The 21,896-nt window shown below is 39.6% G+C and overlaps 2 protein-coding genes across 10 annotated transcripts in view; both read right to left on the minus strand.

Annotated features, from left to right (window-relative positions):
- Positions 1-2,889, minus strand: part of AGBL3 (AGBL carboxypeptidase 3) — a 74,099-nt gene extending 71,210 nt beyond the window's left edge. Inside the window, 2 exon segments of the mRNA XM_025929866.2 lie at positions 773-833; positions 1,774-2,889. Coding sequence (XP_025785651.1) covers positions 773-833; positions 1,774-1,872 — 160 coding nt within the window. The 5' untranslated portion in view covers positions 1,873-2,889.
- Positions 2,890-12,964: 10,075 nt separating this feature from the next.
- The window catches only part of CALD1 (caldesmon 1), a 190,335-nt gene continuing 181,403 nt past the window's right edge, over positions 12,965-21,896 (minus strand). For 8 of the 9 annotated variants that reach the window (XM_086689637.1, XM_086689630.1, XM_086689599.1 and 5 more), the window contains 2 exons: positions 18,006-18,086; positions 12,965-15,323 (listed from right to left, as the gene is read on the minus strand). In XM_086689637.1, the coding sequence (XP_086545763.1) occupies positions 15,315-15,323; positions 18,006-18,086 (90 nt within the window). In that variant the 3' untranslated portion in view covers positions 12,965-15,314. The remainder of the gene's footprint in view (positions 15,324-18,005; positions 18,087-21,896) is intronic. The other variant, XM_086689623.1, reaches the window with a different exon arrangement.

Genomic DNA, 21,896 nt, shown 5'->3' on the forward strand with positions numbered 1-21,896 from the left:
AATTTCAGATCCTCTGTGATAGATATGTGGATATTTAGAAGAAATATTTTATTTTAAAACTCTAAATGTATACATTTTTTAAAAATCAAGCATACACAAAGATTCCACATATATGTACTTTTGCAAGTGAATGACTTTATTAAAAAAACTCTGTACAAGCATACTTCATTTAAAAAAAGATGTATTGTAGGGGCGCCTGGGTGGCTCAGTCAGTTAAGCGTCGGACTTCGGCTCAGGTCATGATCTCACAGTTCGTGGGTTCGAGCCCCACATCGGGCTCTGTGCTGACAGCTCAGAACCTGGAGCCTGTTTCAGATTCTGTGTCTCCCTCTCTCTCTGCCCCTCCCCCCACTCACGCTCTGCTCTGTCTCTGTGTCTCAAAAATAAATAAACATTAAAAAAAATAAAAATGTACTTTAAAAACACTGTGTACTGTAACTCGAGTCATACTGTAAATTTAAGAGCTAATTATTTAAAGAAATGCCTATGTAAATCTTTATGTTAAGGGTAGTCCTTCATATTTATTCAGTTTCATTCAATATCAGGTTTACCTAAAACCTTCACAGTTTGAGCTCCAAAAGATTCTTATAAGAGTGGATACATTTTCTATCCTTATCCAGTATCAGAATACATTCCTATATTATTCAATCTTTTTTTTCTAGTTTCTTCATTTTCTTCTTTTTCATGGACCTTGAGTGAATTTTTCATTTGCTATTTATTCACTCAAGGTTTTATCATAAAGGGAAGGAAGAAAATATGGATAAGTTCAAACCTGTTAAAAGTGCACACTGGTGGATATCTTCACTTATAAATCTCATGAAGTTATCCTCATCCTAAAACAAAAAGAGTTTTAAAATATTCTTTTAAAATATTCTTTTAAAAACCAACAGCTTCCAAATCCAGAAAATTTTTACATCTATTTTAGTAGTGAGAATTGAGTGCCTCTTTTTAATCTTTAATAAATGAAAAAAATTAAAGGATTATTAGGGACTACCGGTCTCAAAGTGCCAAACACTTCAAATATCCTCAAACCTTCCAGCCTTTATCTTTCATCCTCCTTCTTTCATTGGGTAAGGTCAGATTAATGATTGCAGGGAGGGAATAAAGTTTAAAGATTCTTGGTAAACTTGGCAACCCAATTTAAACTATGAATAAAGTTTAAAGAAAAGAAGCACAAAAAGCCATAGACTTAGAGGGTTAATAGGGAGCTTATTTTGGGACCTTAACTTAGATACATGGTAATTTATATTTTACTCAAATGTGAAGGAAATCTCTCAGATATATGTACTAGAACCAGGCAAACTCTTTTGAAATACTGTGCTTTGTTTTTCCCTTTTTCTTCTTCTTCCGTGTCCCTTTGTTACATCAGAGCCAAATTAAACCTATTATGGTGACAAACAGTAGATTTAGAACATAGGAGGCTGCAGTATTATGATAAATATTATGATGTAACACAGACGTAAGTGAAGAAGAGTTATAAAAATAAAACCTTAGTAATGATTTTATACACACTTTTAAGTAAAACTCAGAAGAATCTTAGCCAAAATATTTTCTAAACAACAATACCAATCCAGGTTCTCTTTCTAGACAGGGCATACTGCACACAGCAATATCTTGGCTTTCAAATTATTTTCCAACTTCAGTGACAAGTGATTTAAACATCGAGTTGATTTTCACATCCAACTGATTTTGTAATATTTTTACCGGGAAATTTATATTTTATAACATAAGGTTTATCTGAAATTAAGTGGAATGAAGTTGAGAAAAACATACTGATTCATCTTCATCACTGATCGTTCTGTCTGAATAGTCTTCCTTTTCTGAATCTTCTGACATTTCTGGCAATATCTGGCTTGAAATTTCTTTTATCATGTAGGTAGGCTGTAAAACAATTTCTAGGGAACTTATTTGACAGTTTTCTGTTTAAGTTGAAGGTGTTTATTACATTAAATGAGTACCCCAACCTTTTATTCAATTGTATTTAATTAACAGTGACAACAGGCTTCTCTAAAAGCTATATTAGGACACAGCTAATTAGACATTCAATTTCAAAAAACTGAAGACATTTTCCATTTCCATGAAAAAGAGGCAAAAATCACAAGGAAAGGCTAATCAAGTAAATAATGTATTGGAAAAAGAAATTTCCAGGCTACACGGCCAAATCATTCACATCCTGTATTCCCAATACCGCACAGCATAGTAAATTCGGAATGATCCTGAGGCATTTAAAAAGATCATGGCTCAAAAATAAATAAATAAATAAATAAATAAGTAAAGTAAAAAGAAAAAAATAAAAAGATCATGGGTCAAAGGAACATTATAGTTACTCAGGCAATGATATCTAACAGCATAGCTTAAAAAATTTTTTTCTGCTTTAGTTTTCAATTGACCAAAAGTTCAAATGACTACAACAGACTTTTCTCCTTAGATTTTGGTTACTATTCTGTAAGATACTGTCTCTGTTCTAATATTCGATTATTCTTACTTAAATCTCAATAGCTTTCCGAAGGTTGTTTTGGCGGTGACCACTACTCCTTCCATGCAAACATCCTCCCAAGGGGTTAAGCCAACGGAATACCAAATTCCTTGCCAAGACTCTATTCTTTTCGAGAGACCAAAGGAATCTGCCAATTTCGAATCTATTGGTTTATGCTCCTCTCTACAGAGAGCAAATAACTCATGCAATAGAGATGACACCTTCAGTATTAAGAGACTGAAGTTTCAGCCTGGGGGGATCGTCACAATTCCAAATTTGGAAAACGTGGCATAAATCCTGGCTCTATTTCCTAACATGGACATAGGAGGCACACCAACGTGCTGACCTGAGTAGTGAAACCTGAATTTCAGGAAAGACACACACACACACACACACACACACACACACACACACACACACACACACACACACACACACACACATATTATCTAATGGGCGCATGGACATAGGAGGCACACCAACGTGCTGACCTGAGTAGTGAAACCTGAATTTCAGGAAAGACACACACACACACACACACACACACACACACACACACACACACACACACACACACACATATTATCTAATGGGCGCTTCCTGTGTCTTCCACGGCTGAAGCAGACGAGGCAAAAGCAGGCGTTTCCACGCCCAGCCACGCAGGGCGGGTCTGCGGACAGGCACAGTGACTTTCTCAGTGGGAAGGACTTTTAAGCCCCAAGTTGTGTCTGCAAGGGGTGCCTCCCACGCTCACTTCTGGACCAGGCAGTGTGGGGAGGAGCTCATTTTCTGGGACGCGCGGTCTTTCCACGCGCGCTCACTTCCCGCAGGGGGCGGCCCGTCTGCGAAGTCTCTTCCTTCTGGGCCGCCTCGGCCGGGCCCTCGCCCCCGCCCCGAGTCCTCCGCCCAGGCCAGTCGTCCAGTCCCTGCGGGGCACAGCCGTTCCGCCCGAGACACCTAGGGTCCAGCGTCTGGAAGGAACGCTGGGATAGTTCAACAGCTCCAGCCACGCCCTTCACCGAGAGGCGAGGCCCTCCGTTTCCTGAGCAACGGGACCACCCTCGCGAGACTTCCGAGCGCCCTCGGGAATCACCTAGCGACCGGCGCGGAGAAGAGCCCACGCGGGATTTCGGCCGAGGAAGGGGAGAACCCAGAGGATGACTGGAACGAGGGGCCGAGGAGACGGGGGCGGAGAGAGTCCCCAAGTGCGCTAGCGTGGAGCCACTTACCTGGAGGGGGGGAAACGTAGGAGAGGAGAGGAGCGGGCAGCGATTTGTCCCTTCGCTTCTCCGCGTCGATTGTCCTTTAGCCAAGGAGGCAGTAGAACGTACTGGTTAAGACTTGATCCTTGTTAGTCTTTATTTGCACCCACACAGAACTGCATTCTGCGCGATTGTGTGACTAGTAATCTTTATTCAGGAAACGAGACTTCTCTCTAAATACTTGGTAGAGGAGTGATAGATATACTAGGGTGAACTCTAAATTCTTCCCAGCTCAGAGATTCTTTAAGTATCATAATTGTTAGCAAACACATCGAGCACTTCGGACCTTCTGAGACGCCACGCACATCACTTTATGTGCATGGTTTTTTCTAATTAAATGGGGTCTTTCCATAACAGACTTAGACACCCTGGTCCATAAGAGACTTGAAGACCTTATTCCTGAAATCACCTTGATTTCCCCCTGGTCTAAACCGTTGTCCCAGTGTAGCTGAAAAAAAGTCTTAAGATGTTTGGAAACATTTTTACTCTTTTTAAGTTCTTTTGGCTGGTATATTAATACGAGAAAAATAAGTTTAATTTCTTCCACATGGGCACCTTACATTGGCATGAGAGGCTCCAAGATGGGCACCTGAGGCTCATATGCCATCCTGAACTAAGGAGAGAGTGGAGTCTGGGGCGTCAAAGGGCAGGAAGACAATTCATAGGAAGATGGGAAGAGCAAATGTTTGGTAAACAAATGTTTACCTGCCTTTGCCACGCAGAGACAATGGGACACAGAGAGGAATTGAACATGCCCTGCCAAGCTCCCTCCAACTTACTACCCCTAGCGCATGCTTTCTGCAGTTATCTCTGGTGATGGCTGTTTTCCTGGACCGGGCACTCTATAAAAAGCTGCTCCTGAGCCTTTGGGCCTACACTGTCTTCAGCTCAAAATAATCTGCAGGCCAAGTGGCATGCAGGTGGTGGATGCTTGCCCTGAACCCCATCAGGTGCCTTGTTGCACCTTGTTTAACGCCCTACGTATGTAACTGAAGGTGACCTGTGCAAAGAATATTTAAATACGGACTCTATTTTTCTGTTGGACTTTAGAGTCATGGTTGCAAGCCATTGAGTGTCAGATAAACAAGGTGAAGAAGCCCCAAGAAATGGTCTAACCAGGGGACACAGGAAACTAAAGGCAGAGCAGCGACTTAAGTCTCATGATTTTTAGTCCAAATATTTACGTGATCATATTTGAAGTAATCCTATCGATGAACATTATTTTAGCGCGTAAATAAATGTTGAGGAATTTAAAAAACTTTGAAAATCGTAATCATTTATTCTTTCATTCATTCAACTAATTTTTATTGAAACCCCCCTACTAGTCAGGGATTGTTGCTGTGTGAGGCTGTTGCAGGAAACCAAACAGACATTCCTCATGGAGGTTATGGGAGAAGACAGGCAAACCAATTAAAAACACTCCCTCAGGTGATGATAACTGCTATGGAGAGAAATAAAAGCAGGGAAAAATAAAGAGCACCGGAAGTACTCTGGGTGGGTGGGCCTTGGTAGGGGTAGCTCGCTCTCTCTCTCTCTCTCTCTCTCTCATAAACTCCACACTCAACGTGGGGCTCAAACTCAGGACCATGAGATCAAGAGTCACATGCTCTGAGCCAGCCAGGTGTCCTAGGGTAGTCGATAGGGTGTCCAGGAAGCTTCTGTAACCAGGAGTCATTTGAGCAGAGACCAAAAGCAGAGGGATGAGCCGGACTGATGTCCAGAGAGGACCTTGCCAGGTAGGGAAAGTGGCAAGGACAAAGGCTCTGAGACAAGACAGGGTTAAGAATTACACTAGGCAGTCCTGTTGAGGTGAAACATAGCTGGAGCCAGTATCATTATCAGGAAAGAGGTTTCATTAGGGTTTCTTAAGTAAATTTTAAATGGTTTTAACTACCTGCTTCTTTTTAACTTTTTTTTTTTTTTTTTTTTTTTTTTTTTACTTTATTTCAGATGGTAGTATACAGTGAAATTCCTTAAGTAGAATGAAATTAAGGCCTGGAGGGAGCTTCTACTAAGGACGTTCTGTCAGCCTGAAATTTTGTTCCCGTTTCCTATAATCTTGAGAAGCTCACAGGGCGGACTCCTTATATAGACAACTTTGGCTTCTTGGCAAGGCAACTTGACTCCTGCACCAACTTCCCCTCCTCCTGTTTTCTGGTGAATTTATCTACTCTAAGCCTGCAGTATAAAAGGCACTATAACGAGAGCAAGAAAAGAGGAAAAGAAAAACTAAAACAATACTCTAAAGAGCACAATTACTAGTGTGGGAATCAGGAGGAAAATTCTCTTTAGCAACATGCCCAAATGTAAGTTGTGTTAGGACTGTAACTTATTTTGTGTAAGTTTATCACTTTGAATTTGTTGAGCAGAGACTTAAATGCAGTGACTAGGGCAATCAGGAGGTATTTGTGACATCACAGAAGTTATCGGTTATATGGCTGTAAAGGTCTTGTCACAGTTTGGCTGAGGAAGCCATACTAAGTCCTGAGAGCCCTGGGGTGCTCAAGTACCCATCTTGGCTTTCCTCAGAGGATCTGGGTTTAGAATGTCCTGCTATAGGGCCAAACTTCTCAAACTGTTTCCAAGCTCAAACCTTGAGATCCGTCCCAGGTGATTAACTAACCAAGACTCAGCTCAAGTGTCATCCCCATAGTGAAGTCCTTCCTAATCTCTCTATCACTGGTTCAGTTAGTTTGTATTATTAGTTTGTATAATGTGTCTAAATCTGGAGACTATAGTGAAGCATTATTCTCCTAAACACTTGGAAATGAGGCTAGTAAGTAAGAATGCCCCCTGCCTGCTCAACAAATCATGGATAGGATGAATCACCTCAAAAGAGAAGGAATGGTTCCCATGCTGAGTGTGAAGTCTCAGGACAAAAACCATGAAATGGTTCCCCACACCCACACCCGACGATAACTGCCTCTGAACTGTGCAGTGGAAAAATCCCGTTTTCCACGGAGGATGTGTTGCCACAGTCCAAAACTTGCTAGCCACTTTCAGCTACTAAAACAGTTTCATTTTGGTATTTAAGATTTTTATTCTGACATTTAGTGTTAAGCACGTTTTAAATGTCAGTTTCAAACTGGAATCAAATCTTCCTCCTCCTCACCCTTCCCCCCCCCCCCCCCCCCCCCACCAGCCCTGGCAGCCTAGATCTATCCCTACCTCTGATGTCTTGGGAAGTGGGAATGAGTTGGTGTTTTCCTATTTACATTCATCCTGGCTTCCTTCCACGTGCCAGGTCCTTGTGTTAGAATGAGCAGGGGCTGGGGAGGGAGAGGGCAAATGTCTCTAACTGGGCCCAATTGCAGTCTACACAGTTGGTCTCAAGTGCTGTTCTTGCTCTTTGTGGGCTCCATGAGGTTGGTGACTCTGACGTGCCCCCTAACGAGAGGCTTTCTTCAAGGCACACTCCAAGGCAGTAACAATCTCTTGTGAGAGATGGTGGGGAATAGAGATTAGGAGCGTGGGCTCAGGAGCCAACTGCCTGGGGTCAAATATTCTGCCACTTAATAGCTGTATGATCTTGAGCAAATTCTTTACCTTCTCTGTGCCTCAATTTATTTACATGTAGGGTGAGGATAATAAAGTACAGAAGGTCCCCTACCTACGATGGTTCAACTTATGATTTTTCAATTTTACAATGGTATGAAAGCAATATGATTTCAGGAGAAACCATACCTGGAATTTTGAATTTGAATCTTTTCCTGGGTTAGCCATATGCAGGATGGTCCTCTCTCATGATGCTGGGCAGTGGCAGGGAGTCACAGCTCTCAGTCAGCCACAAAGTCATGAGGATCAACAATCAATATACTTACAACCATTCTGTCCCCATTCAACCATCCTGTTTTTCACTTTCAGTACAATAGTCAGTAAATCACAAGAGATATCCAATGCTTTGTTATCAAATAGGCTTTGTGTTACGTAATTTGCCCAGCTGTAGGCTGATATAAATGTAGACTTATACATGTTTAAGGTAGGCTAGTCTAAGCAATGATGTTTGACGGGTTAGGTGTGTTAAATGCATTTTCAACCTAGGATATTTTCAACTTATGGTGGGTTTGTTGGGATGTAACCCTATCATAAATCAAGAGAGATCTGTAGCGCCTATCCTGTAGGGTTGTTGTGAGGCTTAGATGAGTGAATAACATGTAAAGTGCTTAGAAAGTACCTGGAACATGGTAAGGACCCAATAAATGTTAGCTGTCATTATCATTTGACCAATGGACCTCCAATTGGTGACAATGATACCATATCACTCTGATACTTGGGCATCTACTTGCCTTGTTGTGATGATCCCTACATGATGAAAGAGTGTCACCACTGACCCAGTTGTTATCTTCACAAGCAGCTCTAGGACTGGTGGGCACATATGGGACCTATCCGTCTTCTGTACACTGGCACAGTGCTGTCCTATCTAGCTGGTTCTTTTCAATTCCCTGTTCTGTGAGCTCAGGTAGCATAGAGACAAATTAGCCAACTCCTGGCTAGGCAGCCATCCAACAGGAAGCAAAATGCCAGCCTCCCCTTCAGTCAGACACGTCTAGTCTTTAGAGGTTCTCTTGGAAGCCCCCTCCCTTGGAAATAGCACCTCAGTTCACAGAAAAATAATGCTGGTCACAGGAGCCTAGGGTTCCCATAAAGGCAATTTCTCATTGCAAACGAGTGCACTGCCATTCTGACTTTATATAGTATACTGGGTTTCTGAGCTTGGCTAATTTACTGGTACAGCCATAAAAGAAGAGAAATAGATTCCTTCTCTGGATGCTGACCAAATCGTTTTTTCAGGCTGTAAAGCTTAATAGCAGAGCTTGAACTGAAGCATGTTAATGTCACCCAGTTAGCCTTCTTAGGAGCAGCTGGCCACCTTTGTCCCAGAAGTACCCTTTTGAGTTTCTTTTAGACAACTCTGTCCTCTGGGCCTCTGTCTTAACCTACCCCTGTCATAACGTCAACACATTATTGCATTTTATCTATTCATTTCTGTTTCCTACTACTTAATATCAAAGCCCCTTAAGGGCAGGGGCTAGGCCTTTAGTTATCTTTGTATGTCTAGTGCCTAATGTTGACTAACATTTGTAGGTCTTCAATGAATATGTATAAAAACTTTGCTGAGTGTTTAGCATGTGAAAGGTGTAGTGCTAAGAACTAAGGGTGCTGTAAGATCTGGTGATTGTCAATGAGGAAAATACGCTCTGGTTGAGCCAGCAGGATCCATCTTGAGTTGAGGATTCTTCTGCTGTACAACTATAACACTTGGTATAAATCTCTGCTTAGGACTCACCAAACTGTAATGTCAACATGTAGCTTTCTCTAATAGTTTCTGAGCCTTTGGAAGGGAAGGTCTGAGCTTCCCCTTTGCATTCTGATTGTCTAGTCCAGTGCCTAATGTTCACAAGGCAGGCGCTCTACAGGGGGTATTAAATAGCTAACCAGAATAAAGGTTCAGATAACAGCGGGTGTGCTGAGGTCATAGGGTAAGTTTTGCAGATGAAGTGGACTCAAGCTTGGTTTCAGTGAACTTACAAAGGGAAAGAAATAAGGCTGATATGTTAGATAAGGGACAATACGAGAACACAGATCAGAATGTACAGAGCATCTTCTGGAGATATTTGGGTAAAAATATTCAGCAAGTGATTGGAAAACATAGGCCTGATGGGCATGAGGGATGTCAGTTTCCAAGATGTATTCTTGGGAAAATTGGAATCGGTCTGGCAAAGAGGGTTGGTTTTCAGTGCGATCCTTGGGACCTGAGCAGCATTAGCATCATGTGAGAATTTGTCAGAAATGCCAATCCTCACACCTGAATCAGAAACTCTGAGGTGGTGCAATCCGTGCTCTCTAACAAGCCATCCAGATGACCCTGATGCACCCTGGAGTTTGAGAAAAACTAGCATAGGGGGTTAAGAGTGTGGACTCTGGAACCAGAATACTTAGCCATATGGCTGTGGGTAAGTTATTAATCTCTCTGGGTCTCAGTTTCCTTATAGAATGGAGATAATAAATGGCACCTATGTTCTAAGGTTGATGTAAGGATTGACAGTTCATACATAAAGTGTTCTATCATAGCAAGTGATCTGATTCTGTTGTTTTTAGTGAGAATCTTTGGAGCACACATTCCCACACAGAGCCTAGGGTGAGAGACCTTGCTACTTGAAATGTGTTCCCAATGCAGCAGCCACAGCCACTGCAGCATCACCTGGGAACCTATTAGAAATGCAGAATCTCAGGCCCTCCCCACTCCTATTGTATCAGAATCTGCATTTTACAAATAGGTATTTGAATAGCAAAGCAGTATTCTACAACTCAGCTCTAGACCTACTAAATAAGAATCTCCTGGGACTGGAAACTACATATTTCCATGATTTCTACCATTGATTCTGATGTTTACCAAGGATTTAGAAACCCCAGTGCACTTAGGACAGCTGATTTCCATCATTTGAAAAAACTCAAAGCACCTGTGATGCTACACTTGGCAGGCATCAGATGTACAAAAGACAGTATTTGTTCTAAGAAAAGTAGATTTGTGTGGAAGAATGCTAGGTAAGGCTAAAAACTAGCTAAGAAATTAATCTTGTGTTCTGTATGACTATAGTTCTTTCACATAATTTTTATGTTAGTACATTCCATATGAGTTTATTGAATGAATCTTCTTTATCCAGCCAGAATTGACCAGTTGGGCCTTCTACAACATATTTTAATGAGACAGTTTTGGGTAATCATATTTCAACGTAGCAAAAGCCAACATCACTAAAAGCATGTCTTGGTAAAACTCTGCTATTAAATCCGCATTGAGTTAAGCAAGAGGCCAGCTATCTTCATGGAGCTGAAACGCAGGGCTGAGATGACAAAGTAATTATAAATCTGGGAACAAAAATGTTATTAAACAAATAAACCTCTCAGAAGTCTAAAAACTCTAAGACTTGTCAAGTCTAAAACTTGACAGCAGTACATCCAGAAGAGAGTTTATAAATTAGGTTGCTCATGAAATCACCATATCACTTATCAAACTCCATTATGTGTGGTGCACTGGGTATATTTTTGGGGGTACCAAAGAATATAAGGCAAATACTTTTCTTTTATTACCCCACGCTGAAATATTTTCTCCCCTCTCTAAACAGTGACAATCATGTACTACACAATTCTTTGACAGTTATGTCCTAGAACCTTGTGATATTTTCTCTTAAATTCTTGAATTGTTACTCAATATTTTGTAACTTTTAATATCTATCACCTATCATTTATCTCCCCACTAGAATAATACAGTTGTTCCCCAAAAGTAGGAAGGTGGCAATCTGTGTAAGGACCAGATTATTTCAAGCTCACCCTTACTTTCAGGAGGCAGCTCTCTGTAGACCCATAAGTGGGAAGTAGTTTCACAAGTCTTCATCTTTGACAGAATATTCTTTTTTTCTTTTGGCCCTACTGGATTGCCAAAAGTCTACCTCAGCCTTTTAGCTGCCTCTTGTAGATCACTGTATGCTCTGAAGCAGAAGTAGCCCTGGCATAAAGGCAAGAGAGAAAAAGTGCATCGAACAGGCAGCACATAACTAAGATACTATTTGAATGAGAAAATATCACATTAAATATAAAAGGACTAAATATTTCAGGTAAAACTCAAAGATAATCAGACTAGACTAAAGCCTGAACCCAAACCATATGATTTTTAAAGACATGCATCTAAAACTAAAGGCTACACAAAGGCTGAAAGTTAAGGGGTGGGAAAAGTTACGTCATGCAAGTGTTAACCAAAAGAAAGCCACTGTAGCAATATTAAGAATAGAAAACATAAACTTTAAGGCAAAAATCTTCACTACGCAGAGTGTTACTTCATAATGTTAAAATATTCAATTAACCAGAAAGACACAACGATTCTAGATTTGCACATGCACCTAAAACATTATCTTAAAATATGGAAAGCAAAATTAACAAAATTACAAGGAAAAAATAGACAAATCCACAATCAAATGGGGAGATTTTCACATGCCTTTCTCAATAGTAGATATGGAACAACAAAAAAAAAATCAGTAAGGATATAGAATGTTGGACAACATGATTAATAAGCTTGACACAAATAGAGCACTTAAGTCAAGACCTTGTTAGGTCATTTCCTTGGTCCTATGGAAGAACACGTATTTAGGGTCATGAGATTTTTAAAAATCCACTCTTCTATTTGGAGCACACGTGGAAGCAAGGGTATGAAAAAACCCTATAATACAGATCTGTTTCTACAACAGACTCTTTAAATTTATAATCTGACTATGCACGTTGTAAAATTAAATTCCGTCCATTCCTAATCCTATTAGTTTGGCACCAATACCAGACTGTATTCTTCTCATTATTTAATTTTGTGAATGGGCTTTGATGACAATTACCTTGTTGTCTTTTTTTTTTTTTATAGTTAACATACAGTAGTATATTGGTTTCAGATGTACAATATAGCAATTCAACAATTCTATTCAACACCTTGTGCTCATTTCACAGTAAGTGTACTCTTAGTCCCCTTCAACTATTTCACCTACACTCCTAGCCACTCCCCTCTGGTAACCATTAAAACTGATTGCCCTTCTTGTTAGGACGTAGAAGTAAAAAGTACTAATTATTTTTTAAGTTGCAGTAACTTGGCTAATTCTGTCCAATCTTATGGGCAAGATTTAGAGGCCTGTTCAGGAATTCTGGGCTCACAATTTAAACCTTTATGAAAAGAACCTCATATATGCCAACAGTGTTACATACATATGTAAAATTACTCTGAAAAAAATCTTTGGATTTAAATGTAATTGTCAGTGCATTGCAAATAGTAAGTATTCTACAAACGAAGGGTGTATATTAAATGGCCATTTCTACTATAAAAGGTACTACCTTTGGGGAACCAGTACTCCCATCTTAGGAAGAAGAGGGTGGTGTATGACAAGATGGGGAATGAGGGAGGACGGGGGAAGATTTGATAATTTTTTTGGAAGGAGAATTTTTTTAATCCCTCTTTCAACCTTTTCTATACATATTTGATCCGTGTCCATATCAGAGCAATTTTCACTATTTTATTATAACATTGCCTGTAATAAGAATTACTTTAAAAATATGAAGTGGCTTTTCTTTTTTAAAGAGTGAAACCAAGACTCAATCTGAAATATACATTTTGCTATACCACCATCTTTGTTAAAACAGATACAACTCTTATTTGTAATCAATATAGTACATAAAAATACACAAGGCAAAGACATTTGGAGGAATTCCATTTATTGTGGATGCATTTTCACAATATATATTTATTGCAGCGATCAATTATCAGTGAAAAATATCAAGTGTTTATAAAATTTTTAGGAATGGCAGATTCACAGAACATGCTAGTCACCTTGCAGTCTTACTTCTTAAAGATAACAAAGAGAACTGTAATCAAACAAGTAAACAAGGAATTTATTTTTCAAAAGATTAAATCCAAACTGAACAAAGTTCTACCCTAAAACTTATTCCATCCAGTATTGGAATAAAAGTCAGGATCGATATATTCTCTTCTCAACTTTAGACTTTCTAGAAAAAATATATAATAGTGATCAAGAGAAGCTCTTATTCAAAAGTACAACAAAGCAATGTTACCTCACCATCGGCCTTAATTCAAACTTTGATCCATTTCACTCCAATTATGGGACTTGGTGCTAAATTAGGCACTGCATGTGAATTCTAGTTCATTTTATCATAGACTCATGTCTACTCTGTCATAGGGGCATGACCTGTGCAATCCTTGTGGCTTTCCTTCCTTTGGCCCAGGTGTGCTACAGCTACAGGATTCAACAGCTCTTTACTGGTTTACGAGGAAAATAGACTTTGAAAGGCAGTGGTCACTTCTCATGCCAGCCTTGCCCTGGCAAGTTCTTCCAGGGCAATACCATAGATTAGAAAAGAGGCATTTGCGAGGCTCCCTCATTGTGGCAGGAATTGAGACTAAGACAATTTTGGTTAAGTCAAATGAGGTATAAGTTTATAGAATTACACTTATGTATATCTCTACGCTAGAACGTATTGCCAAGACACTGGAGTACTCTTTTGTCATCCATTGTGAAGAATAGATGAACACTTACAAGCTAAAATAAGATCTGATATCTAGATTGTGTGTGTAAAATGTAAAAATGACAAGTCAATAGACTTGGGGGTAAAAGGTAAAACTAATAAAAGGTACATAGAGTTTTTCAAAATTCAACACGTTATCAACCTATGACAAGTACCAATGACTAAAAAAAATAGAAAAGTTTAATTTAAAAGGCATTTCAGTCCGTTAAGAATGGAAGTACTGTCATGACTCCTAAATATTGGCTCTTGCTCACTTTTCTTCTCTGCTTCCAGACATTAGCCAATGTTGGTCATAGTATATCCATATGTAGAATTCCAATCTGTACAATTTGCAACTAAAATTCTTGTCTTTAAATTTTAGAGAAGGGAGAGACCTCATTTGTCATCTAAGGCAACCTACTGCGGACTTGATATTAAGAATAGAATACAGTTCTGAGCAAGCTTTGAGTTTGACCCAGATGGTAGATTTAGTACAATTCACACTGGACTTCAAGATTGCTTTTAATTATAAACTAAATACTATGTTTTATAGAAAATGCCAACTCATTTTGACACTTCTAATCTCTCTTTTCTTCTTACAGGTTAGCGGGCACTGGAAACATATCAATACCTATTCTGCCATGTCTCTATTGGCAAATATGAAATATTAATATAATATTGTGATCTTTAGTTTTTAAAAAGCTGTGATATTGGCTAGTTACAAGGACATACTGCTAAATATAATAGTCTAGCACATAAAAAAGCTTTCTACCATTAGTGTGTTTGTATATGTGTATGCACATACATACATGATCAGGTCATCTAAAATGTGGTTCGCTATCACTACCAAAGAAATCCACAAAGCAACCAACCTAAAGAATCAGTACCAATGTCAGCTAACATCATAAACCAATTTAGATATTCATCAGCATGAAAAAAGTAATACCTTAACAGTACATCTTTTTTTTTTTTTAAAGACATTTTTTTAAAGATTATTGTAGTATCTCAAATCTGAAACGGGTTACTTTCAGAAAGTGTTACAATTGCCCACTGAGATAATTTCTTCCATGCTTTATTCTAAAGTGCAGAAATAACATGACTTCTGTATTTAAAATAAAAAAAAAACCAAAACGAAACCACTATGGTTCGTTTTTCTGGACACTGCACACATTCCTCAGGCAATTTTCAACTTGAATCTCCTTTTGTTGACTTCTGACGTGGTTGGTATCACTGTTCAGACACAGAGTTATGATGATCAGTAGGAAAGTCTCTATTTCACAGCATGGGTTTCTTTAGAAACAGGCTCCTGTGCAAAGGCAGTACTTTACCATGAACACCTCTAGACTGTGATTATTAAATATAGTGATAATATACATGGGTTTACTGGGATAATGAAAAATAAAACAAAAGGAAATGAACTCAATTTAGTAAATCAACATAAATATAAAACAGAGCAAACTAGCCCTCTTCAACTGAGCTGGTCCAGCATCTTGAAGCGGCTACTTTGGGTTCTTTCTTGAATTGTCTCAAACCTGCTAAGAGAAGAGAGCTTTAAATCCAGAAGCTGTGGTGTTTCAGTGAGATGTTTTGTGTCAGAAGAAGAAAAAATAACTGTAATATAACAGGAATAAATATTTATGAAAGGGGGGATTATTGCTGGTATTCTATTCAAATATGTTCCTCATCTTCTAGTCTACCTTCTCTTCTGTTGATTTTTTTACTTTCTTCTTTCTTTCTTCTTTATATTTCCCCTTCCCTATCTTGGTTTTTAGCCTTGTTTGTGACATTCATAGTCAAGGAGTTTTTTTTTTTTTAAACTCCATTTGAACGGCCAGGAATCTGTAGTGTGTTTTCCAGAACAGGCACATGTGACTGAATGGCTCAGTCTTGGCCACGTCAAGGACAATGGAGAAGTGGAATGTGTTATTTTTTATTTCTTCCCTTCTATTCTTTTTTTTAAATATATATTTTTAGTGTTTATTTATTTTTGAGAGAGAGAGAAAAAGCGAGACAGAGCATGAGCAGGTGAGGGGCAGAGAGAGGGAGATACAGACTCTGAAGCAGGCTCCAGACTCTGAGCTGTCAGCACAGAGCCTGATGCAGGGCTCGAACTCATGAGCCATGAGATCATGATCTGAGCTGAAGTTGGACATTAAACTGACTGAGCCACCCAGGCACCCCTCTTCCTTTCTGTTCTTAACACCTCTACCCTCGAAACTTATCTGGCCCTTACTAAAAGTCCTTACTGATGTAGCCACAACTATTAGTGCTGTGAATCTGCATTTTCAAATGAGTACTTCCATTTCAAAGGAATGATTGCATGACATGTAGTGAGCTTGACATTTTGGAGCAAAGAAGCCATCTACTCTGCTACCGCATAAACCCATCTCTGGGCCTCATGGTTTTATTAATATTATTATTATTACTATCATCATTACTACTGTACAGAGACTTTTGTGTTATAGACTGAGAAGGGGGCACTCACCCTGTCACCTTCCCACCTGTACCACCATGTTGCATAATTCCAAGGAGTACTGTTTATGTTGTATTGAACATGAGTGGAGTTCTCTTGAGTTTTACCATTCCAGATTATATCTGTACTCCACTTTCCAGAACCCTGGCTCAGAGGAATGTTATCCTCTGGAGAGGCTCCATTAAACTGGTACTGATGGGTTACAGACAGCTGGTACCCTCTACTAAGAAATCCAACTACATACACATTTGGACCGCCACTTCTGAGATGCTAGAGGGGCCATAATGGCTTAAGTCAACAAAAGTTCATTCTTTGCCTGAAAAAAGAAACTAATAAACGATCCCCCTACCCTCCTCCACCAGGAGAAAATTGAGCAAAGAACTTTAAAACTTTATATTTTCTGCTAAATATGCAATCTTCAAAAGCAAGCAGCATGCGTAATGGTTAAGAATGTAGGCTCAGACCAGATTGCCTCAGTTTCAATGCAGGCTTTGCTAGCTTATTTGCTGTGTGGCTTTGGGAAAGTTCATCTCTCTGTGCTTTGTTTTCCTCAGCTCTAAATGGAAGTAATAATAAAACCCACTTCACAGGGTAGTTGAGATAATGTAGCTTAAGAAAGTAGAACAGTCCCTTGCATAGAGCACTCAGAAAGCGTTAGTGGTTTGTAGTGGTGATAATTATTACTAGGTACTTCTAATATATTCAGCCATGACTTAGAAAACTTGTTTAAAACTCACCATAAGTAGAGAGACTGGGCTAGTGGATTTTATTGGAATGTAAGAGCAATTAATAACTGATCAAGAGACGGAACAACACACTTAGGCAGCTGTGCCAGACTTAGGAGCCTGTAGAAGGTAGGGAAGGGGAAGTGATTCTCTCACTTGAGAAACTGTAGAAATCCTCTGGTTGCCTTTGAGGTGTTCCTCGTTCTGGGTTTGCTAGAAAAGTGCTTCTAAATTGACCCATAAGCACACGGTTCTAATTCTGTTTATTAGCGGCTCTCTGATTTCTCTCTTTTCAATTTTTCCTCTATTAAAAAGAGAAGACTGGGCTTGTTGCTTGAATTGGGGAAGGGCTACAATTAGAAGTTGAACTGGCTGGACAACAAGGGGTCTTATTTTCAGTCTGTGCATCATTTAGATATTGTCCAGAGCCTCCTGTGTGAAGAATGAGCATAGCCTTTGACCAGAAGACCCTCCCTACCCCCAAAAAAAGACAAATCCAAGCACTCTTAACTATAAGTTTTCATAGGGTAGCAAGTTTTGCCTAACTTTTAAATACTATTTTAACTTTTTGCCATAGCAACCTTAGGTCGTAGGCTGCTGGCAAGGTAATAGTTCCAGAAAGCAGCTTTGGAGCCATTCACGGAGAAAGACGTTTTTCCCCAGGTGATCTTCAAATGCCTGTGGCTCCAAGCCTGGACCGTGTAAGGAAGTTACAGACCATGCTTATATGACACGACCTCTGTAGTCAACACTCCTAACACTGTGGCATTTCTAGAATGTCTTGCTGGGAACTACCCTACGAGTTTGGACTATTTATGTTGGATGACTGACAAGCCTACAATTCTGAAGGCTCTGTGAACTTTGCCTTTCACTGTACCATATATAAATTTTTAGAAGGTGATTGTTACCCAGACAAGGCTCTGTGGATCTGTGATATGTCTCATTTGACCCTGGGACATCATACTGCAGCACACAGCAGGAAAAGAACCTATGAAAAACAAATCTTCCCAGAAAATTACCTTAGTGGGAGAAGTGACCTTATCCACAGATTGCTTTTCCCAGAGGTTCCGCTTGCCAGATACGTCTCCTGGCCTCAAATCCTAATGAAGGAAAAGCAGAGAAAATTGGTAGGGTGGCCATTTATATTTTCTGACCAGGTCTAAATAAGTCACCACGTCTGTTATTTGTTTGAATCAAGTTCTTGTTTAATACACTTTATCCTAGTGATATGAAATGGATGGAATCAAAAGGATCATTAGCCACAGTCTGGTTTTACATAGACCTTGATCTATGTTATGACACGAGAATGGGCTAGAATTATCTGGCATTTAGTTCCTATCCTCAACCAAGGGCTTACTGTTAATGGGTCAGTAGAATTGGAATAAAAGCATATTTAAAATAATGTAGCCTATTTTTAACTTTTCACGCTCTTACAAGTGAACAGAACATACGTTAGCTTTAAATAATTCTTTTGAGGTTGTGTAAGCGTTTCACCTCTTGCAGATTACCTTTTCTTTCAGCGTTCTGCCTGTATCCCTGAACTCTTAGGACTTTAGTACATTCCAGCCTAACTTCTAGATGACGATATTCCATTTCTTTGCCTGAGGACCTTCTCTGGCTACAGATGCCCACTTCGCCCACCCAGGAGGGAGGCTGGAAGTTCAGAGAGTTAACAACCCCAGGAGCAGTCCTCAATCACTCACCGATGAGACTTGGTGCGAGAATATTTTTCAGGCTCACTCATGCCTCATGTAGGGGTAACTCTGAAGCATGTGTTTTATGTTGGGTTGCCCCAGTGGGATTAAGTTTTTATAGCCCATGTGCTTAATAACATTATTGGTTACCTGCTTTTCCCTGACTCACTTCCTACAGTGTTTTCTTCACCTCCCAAGTAAACTACCCGCACTATCTTAGGGTCTGCTTCTGGGCAGCTCAAACTGAAATGCTTTTCTAATTGCACTTTCCTCAGACTCCAGTCATTTCGTGTTTCCTGAGGAGTAGGTGGGTAATTCAGAAGTGTATCAGTAGGACCTAGCTCTATGAAAGTAAACATTTGCCACAAATTGTACCCATAAGAGAAAATCGAGCTGATGACATATGTGAAAACATGTGGAAATCTTGGGAAGAAAACACTAAAATACGCTTGATAACAGTTACATAGCTTTGATTCGTTATTTACTACCTCATAATTAATTTGGTTTGGATAAGGGTCCAAATTTCTGTTTCCATTTACTTTTCTTCCAGCATTTGCTTATGCTAGTACTTGGCAAAGGTAGTTTGGAGAAAAGAAATGTGTTTTACCAAAATAGTAATGTTTATTTTGGCAAGCCCTTTTCTCATTAGGAAGGCAAAGCTAATAGCAATTGCATTTATCCACAGACACAGGTCTAAATGGACATATTTTTGACAGATACTATTGAAATCCCGACACTAAAAATGCACTGGTTAAATGGTACCATGTGAAGCATTTCAGATTTACCTTAATCTTACTGAGTTTCTGGATTTCCGTTGTGGCTGGGATTCCTGATATTCTAGGAGAGAGTTATACCTATTTAACTTGGAACCAGTAAGCAACAAATCAGATTGTTTTTGAAGAATTCCACTACCTTTGCCAATGTAGCTAGGAGCTGCCAAATTGTCTGGACGACTGAAAATTTGGGAAACTATAATTAGGAACATACTAATGGAAGCTCTGGAAAGGGGCTGTTATTACTTTATTTATTTGATTCATATAAAACAATTGTTATTCTTTCACATGAATGTTCTTCTACAGAAGACGGTGAAGTGTATTTCCCTTAAATCCTGCCTATGAATCTTTTGAGAGCACTTAAAGAGTTTAAAGAGTCCATTTTAAGAAAATATTAACATCCAAGTGGTAAGTTGGCATTTTAAATCAAAAGGGAAATATAAATGAAATTACCTGACCAGACTACATTTTAGAGAAAGACCCACTCCGGAAGAAGAGGGAGAAATGAAGCAGGAGAAGCAGGTTTCCAATCAACCCGAGATCAGAGAATGAAGAAGAGAATTCAGCTGAGAAAGACACATTGTTGTTTTCTTTTTTTTTTTTAAACAAAAAGAAAGACAAATTAGCACTTAAATTGCTATACGTAACATGTAGTTTAGACACAAAGAACAGTCAAACCAGATAAAACAGACATACTCAGAACTGGATTCCGTTTACAAAGTTACCCCGAAATCCTGGGAATTCTACCCACAAACAGCAGTAGATGTCCCAGTAAAGAATCAGGTATAAATCAATGTTTGATTTTGAATAAGTTAAATTTCAGGGACCCTAAGTAATATTGATTTGATGAGCTATTTTGAACACTTTTAATTTTTAGCATATATGAATATTATTACATAGCCAGTGGTGTTTCCCTTTGGGGAATTCTTGAGCAAGACACTAATCCTTGGATTACTCCCTTCCTTCTTGAGGTTTCCCTGGGTGAGGACTGCTTTGGTGAAAGAATTTCCCTCTGATTTTTCCTTACTGTCCACATGCCACACATCTGTCAAAACAAAGCCAGGCTGTCCCCTCCACCCATGAATACTGGGGAACATAAACAAGGGGCTGAAGAGAAACCACTTCTGATCGCAAATCAGAAGGCCCCTTCAAAGGTCTCCTATTTGCTGTTGTCTTAGGTAATCTTCTGACATCCTGGGTTCAGGGTCAGGCTGACCAGAGTCCCAAGGGTGTCAAACTCAGATGCCTGCCATGAAGGACCAGGCTGGAAATACAAATGCCTGCAGAGGCCTGGTGCAGAACAACGACAACAACAACAACGACGACGACGACGATAACAACAACAACAACAGAGAATCAACAAATTCAAGATTGCCTGCCTCTACACCTGAAACGTGTTCAAATTACAATTTTAAAAAGGGGAATAAAACACGACGGCCCCAAACTACACAGATCTTAGCTGCAGGCCACCAGTATGAGACCACCTGGACAAGGCCTGGATCAGATCCTTGCTTGATCTGTCTTTCTAAGCTGCTTTCCTGGACTTAACCTTTTCCTGACAAGTTTTATGCATCTGCTGGATACTTCCAGCACTTTCCGCATTTCAGAAATTTCATCTCTCCTGGATCCATAGTGTCGCTGACTTACTTTCCTGCCTTGCTGGGCTCCAAGTCATGTCGTTCCCCAGAGACTGCCCTGTTGCTTATTCAGATTTTGGCATAGCGCTGTGTCTACTACGCCAGGGATGTGCACAAAGCTTAAATTGCTTATCAAGCATACTCAAACTGGCTTTTATTTATAACATCACTTACATGTGTTTTCTTCCGATGTGACCTTCATTCAGGAAGCCACACTAGTCTACAAAATCCAATGGGACATAGGAAAAAAGCGGTCACCACGAGCTATACTAATTGCCACATTCTTCTTTCCTTTTCCTCTCCATCCTCTAGGAGATGGTCTAGCAAATTGCTTACTAAATCATAGGTAAGGCAGGCAATGATTTTGTAATTTCCCTGTAATACCTTTTGGTCCTGCCAGAAAATGGGCTTTTTTGGTGGAAACCTTGACACAGTTATTATATCTGTTGTAATAATAACTAAGTTAAATCTCTTAACCGTCCCATTAGGATGACACAGATGATGATAGATGTATCAGTTAAGGTACTGCTAAAAGAGTATGGGTCAAGTCCTGGGCTGAATACAGGAGTATAATATGATATAGAAATGAAACAGATTGCAAATACTGTAAATGTGAAAAAGTGACCATCTCCTCTAGCAACGTGCCATACTCATCGAAGAAGAAAACATACACCTTCTCTCTTTATCCTTGCTTGTGAGATCTTCAGTGGGTCCATGAACTTTCTGAATTTGTATCAAATGCAGGTTTGTGGGGACAGGGTTCTTAGATCTCATTAGGTTTTCAAAGAGATCCCCAATTCAGAAAG

Source organism: Puma concolor, chromosome A2 (assembly GCF_028749965.1).
Source record: "Puma concolor isolate L17-30 chromosome A2, mPumCon1.1.hap2, whole genome shotgun sequence".
Lineage (NCBI taxonomy): Eukaryota > Metazoa > Chordata > Mammalia > Carnivora > Felidae > Puma > Puma concolor.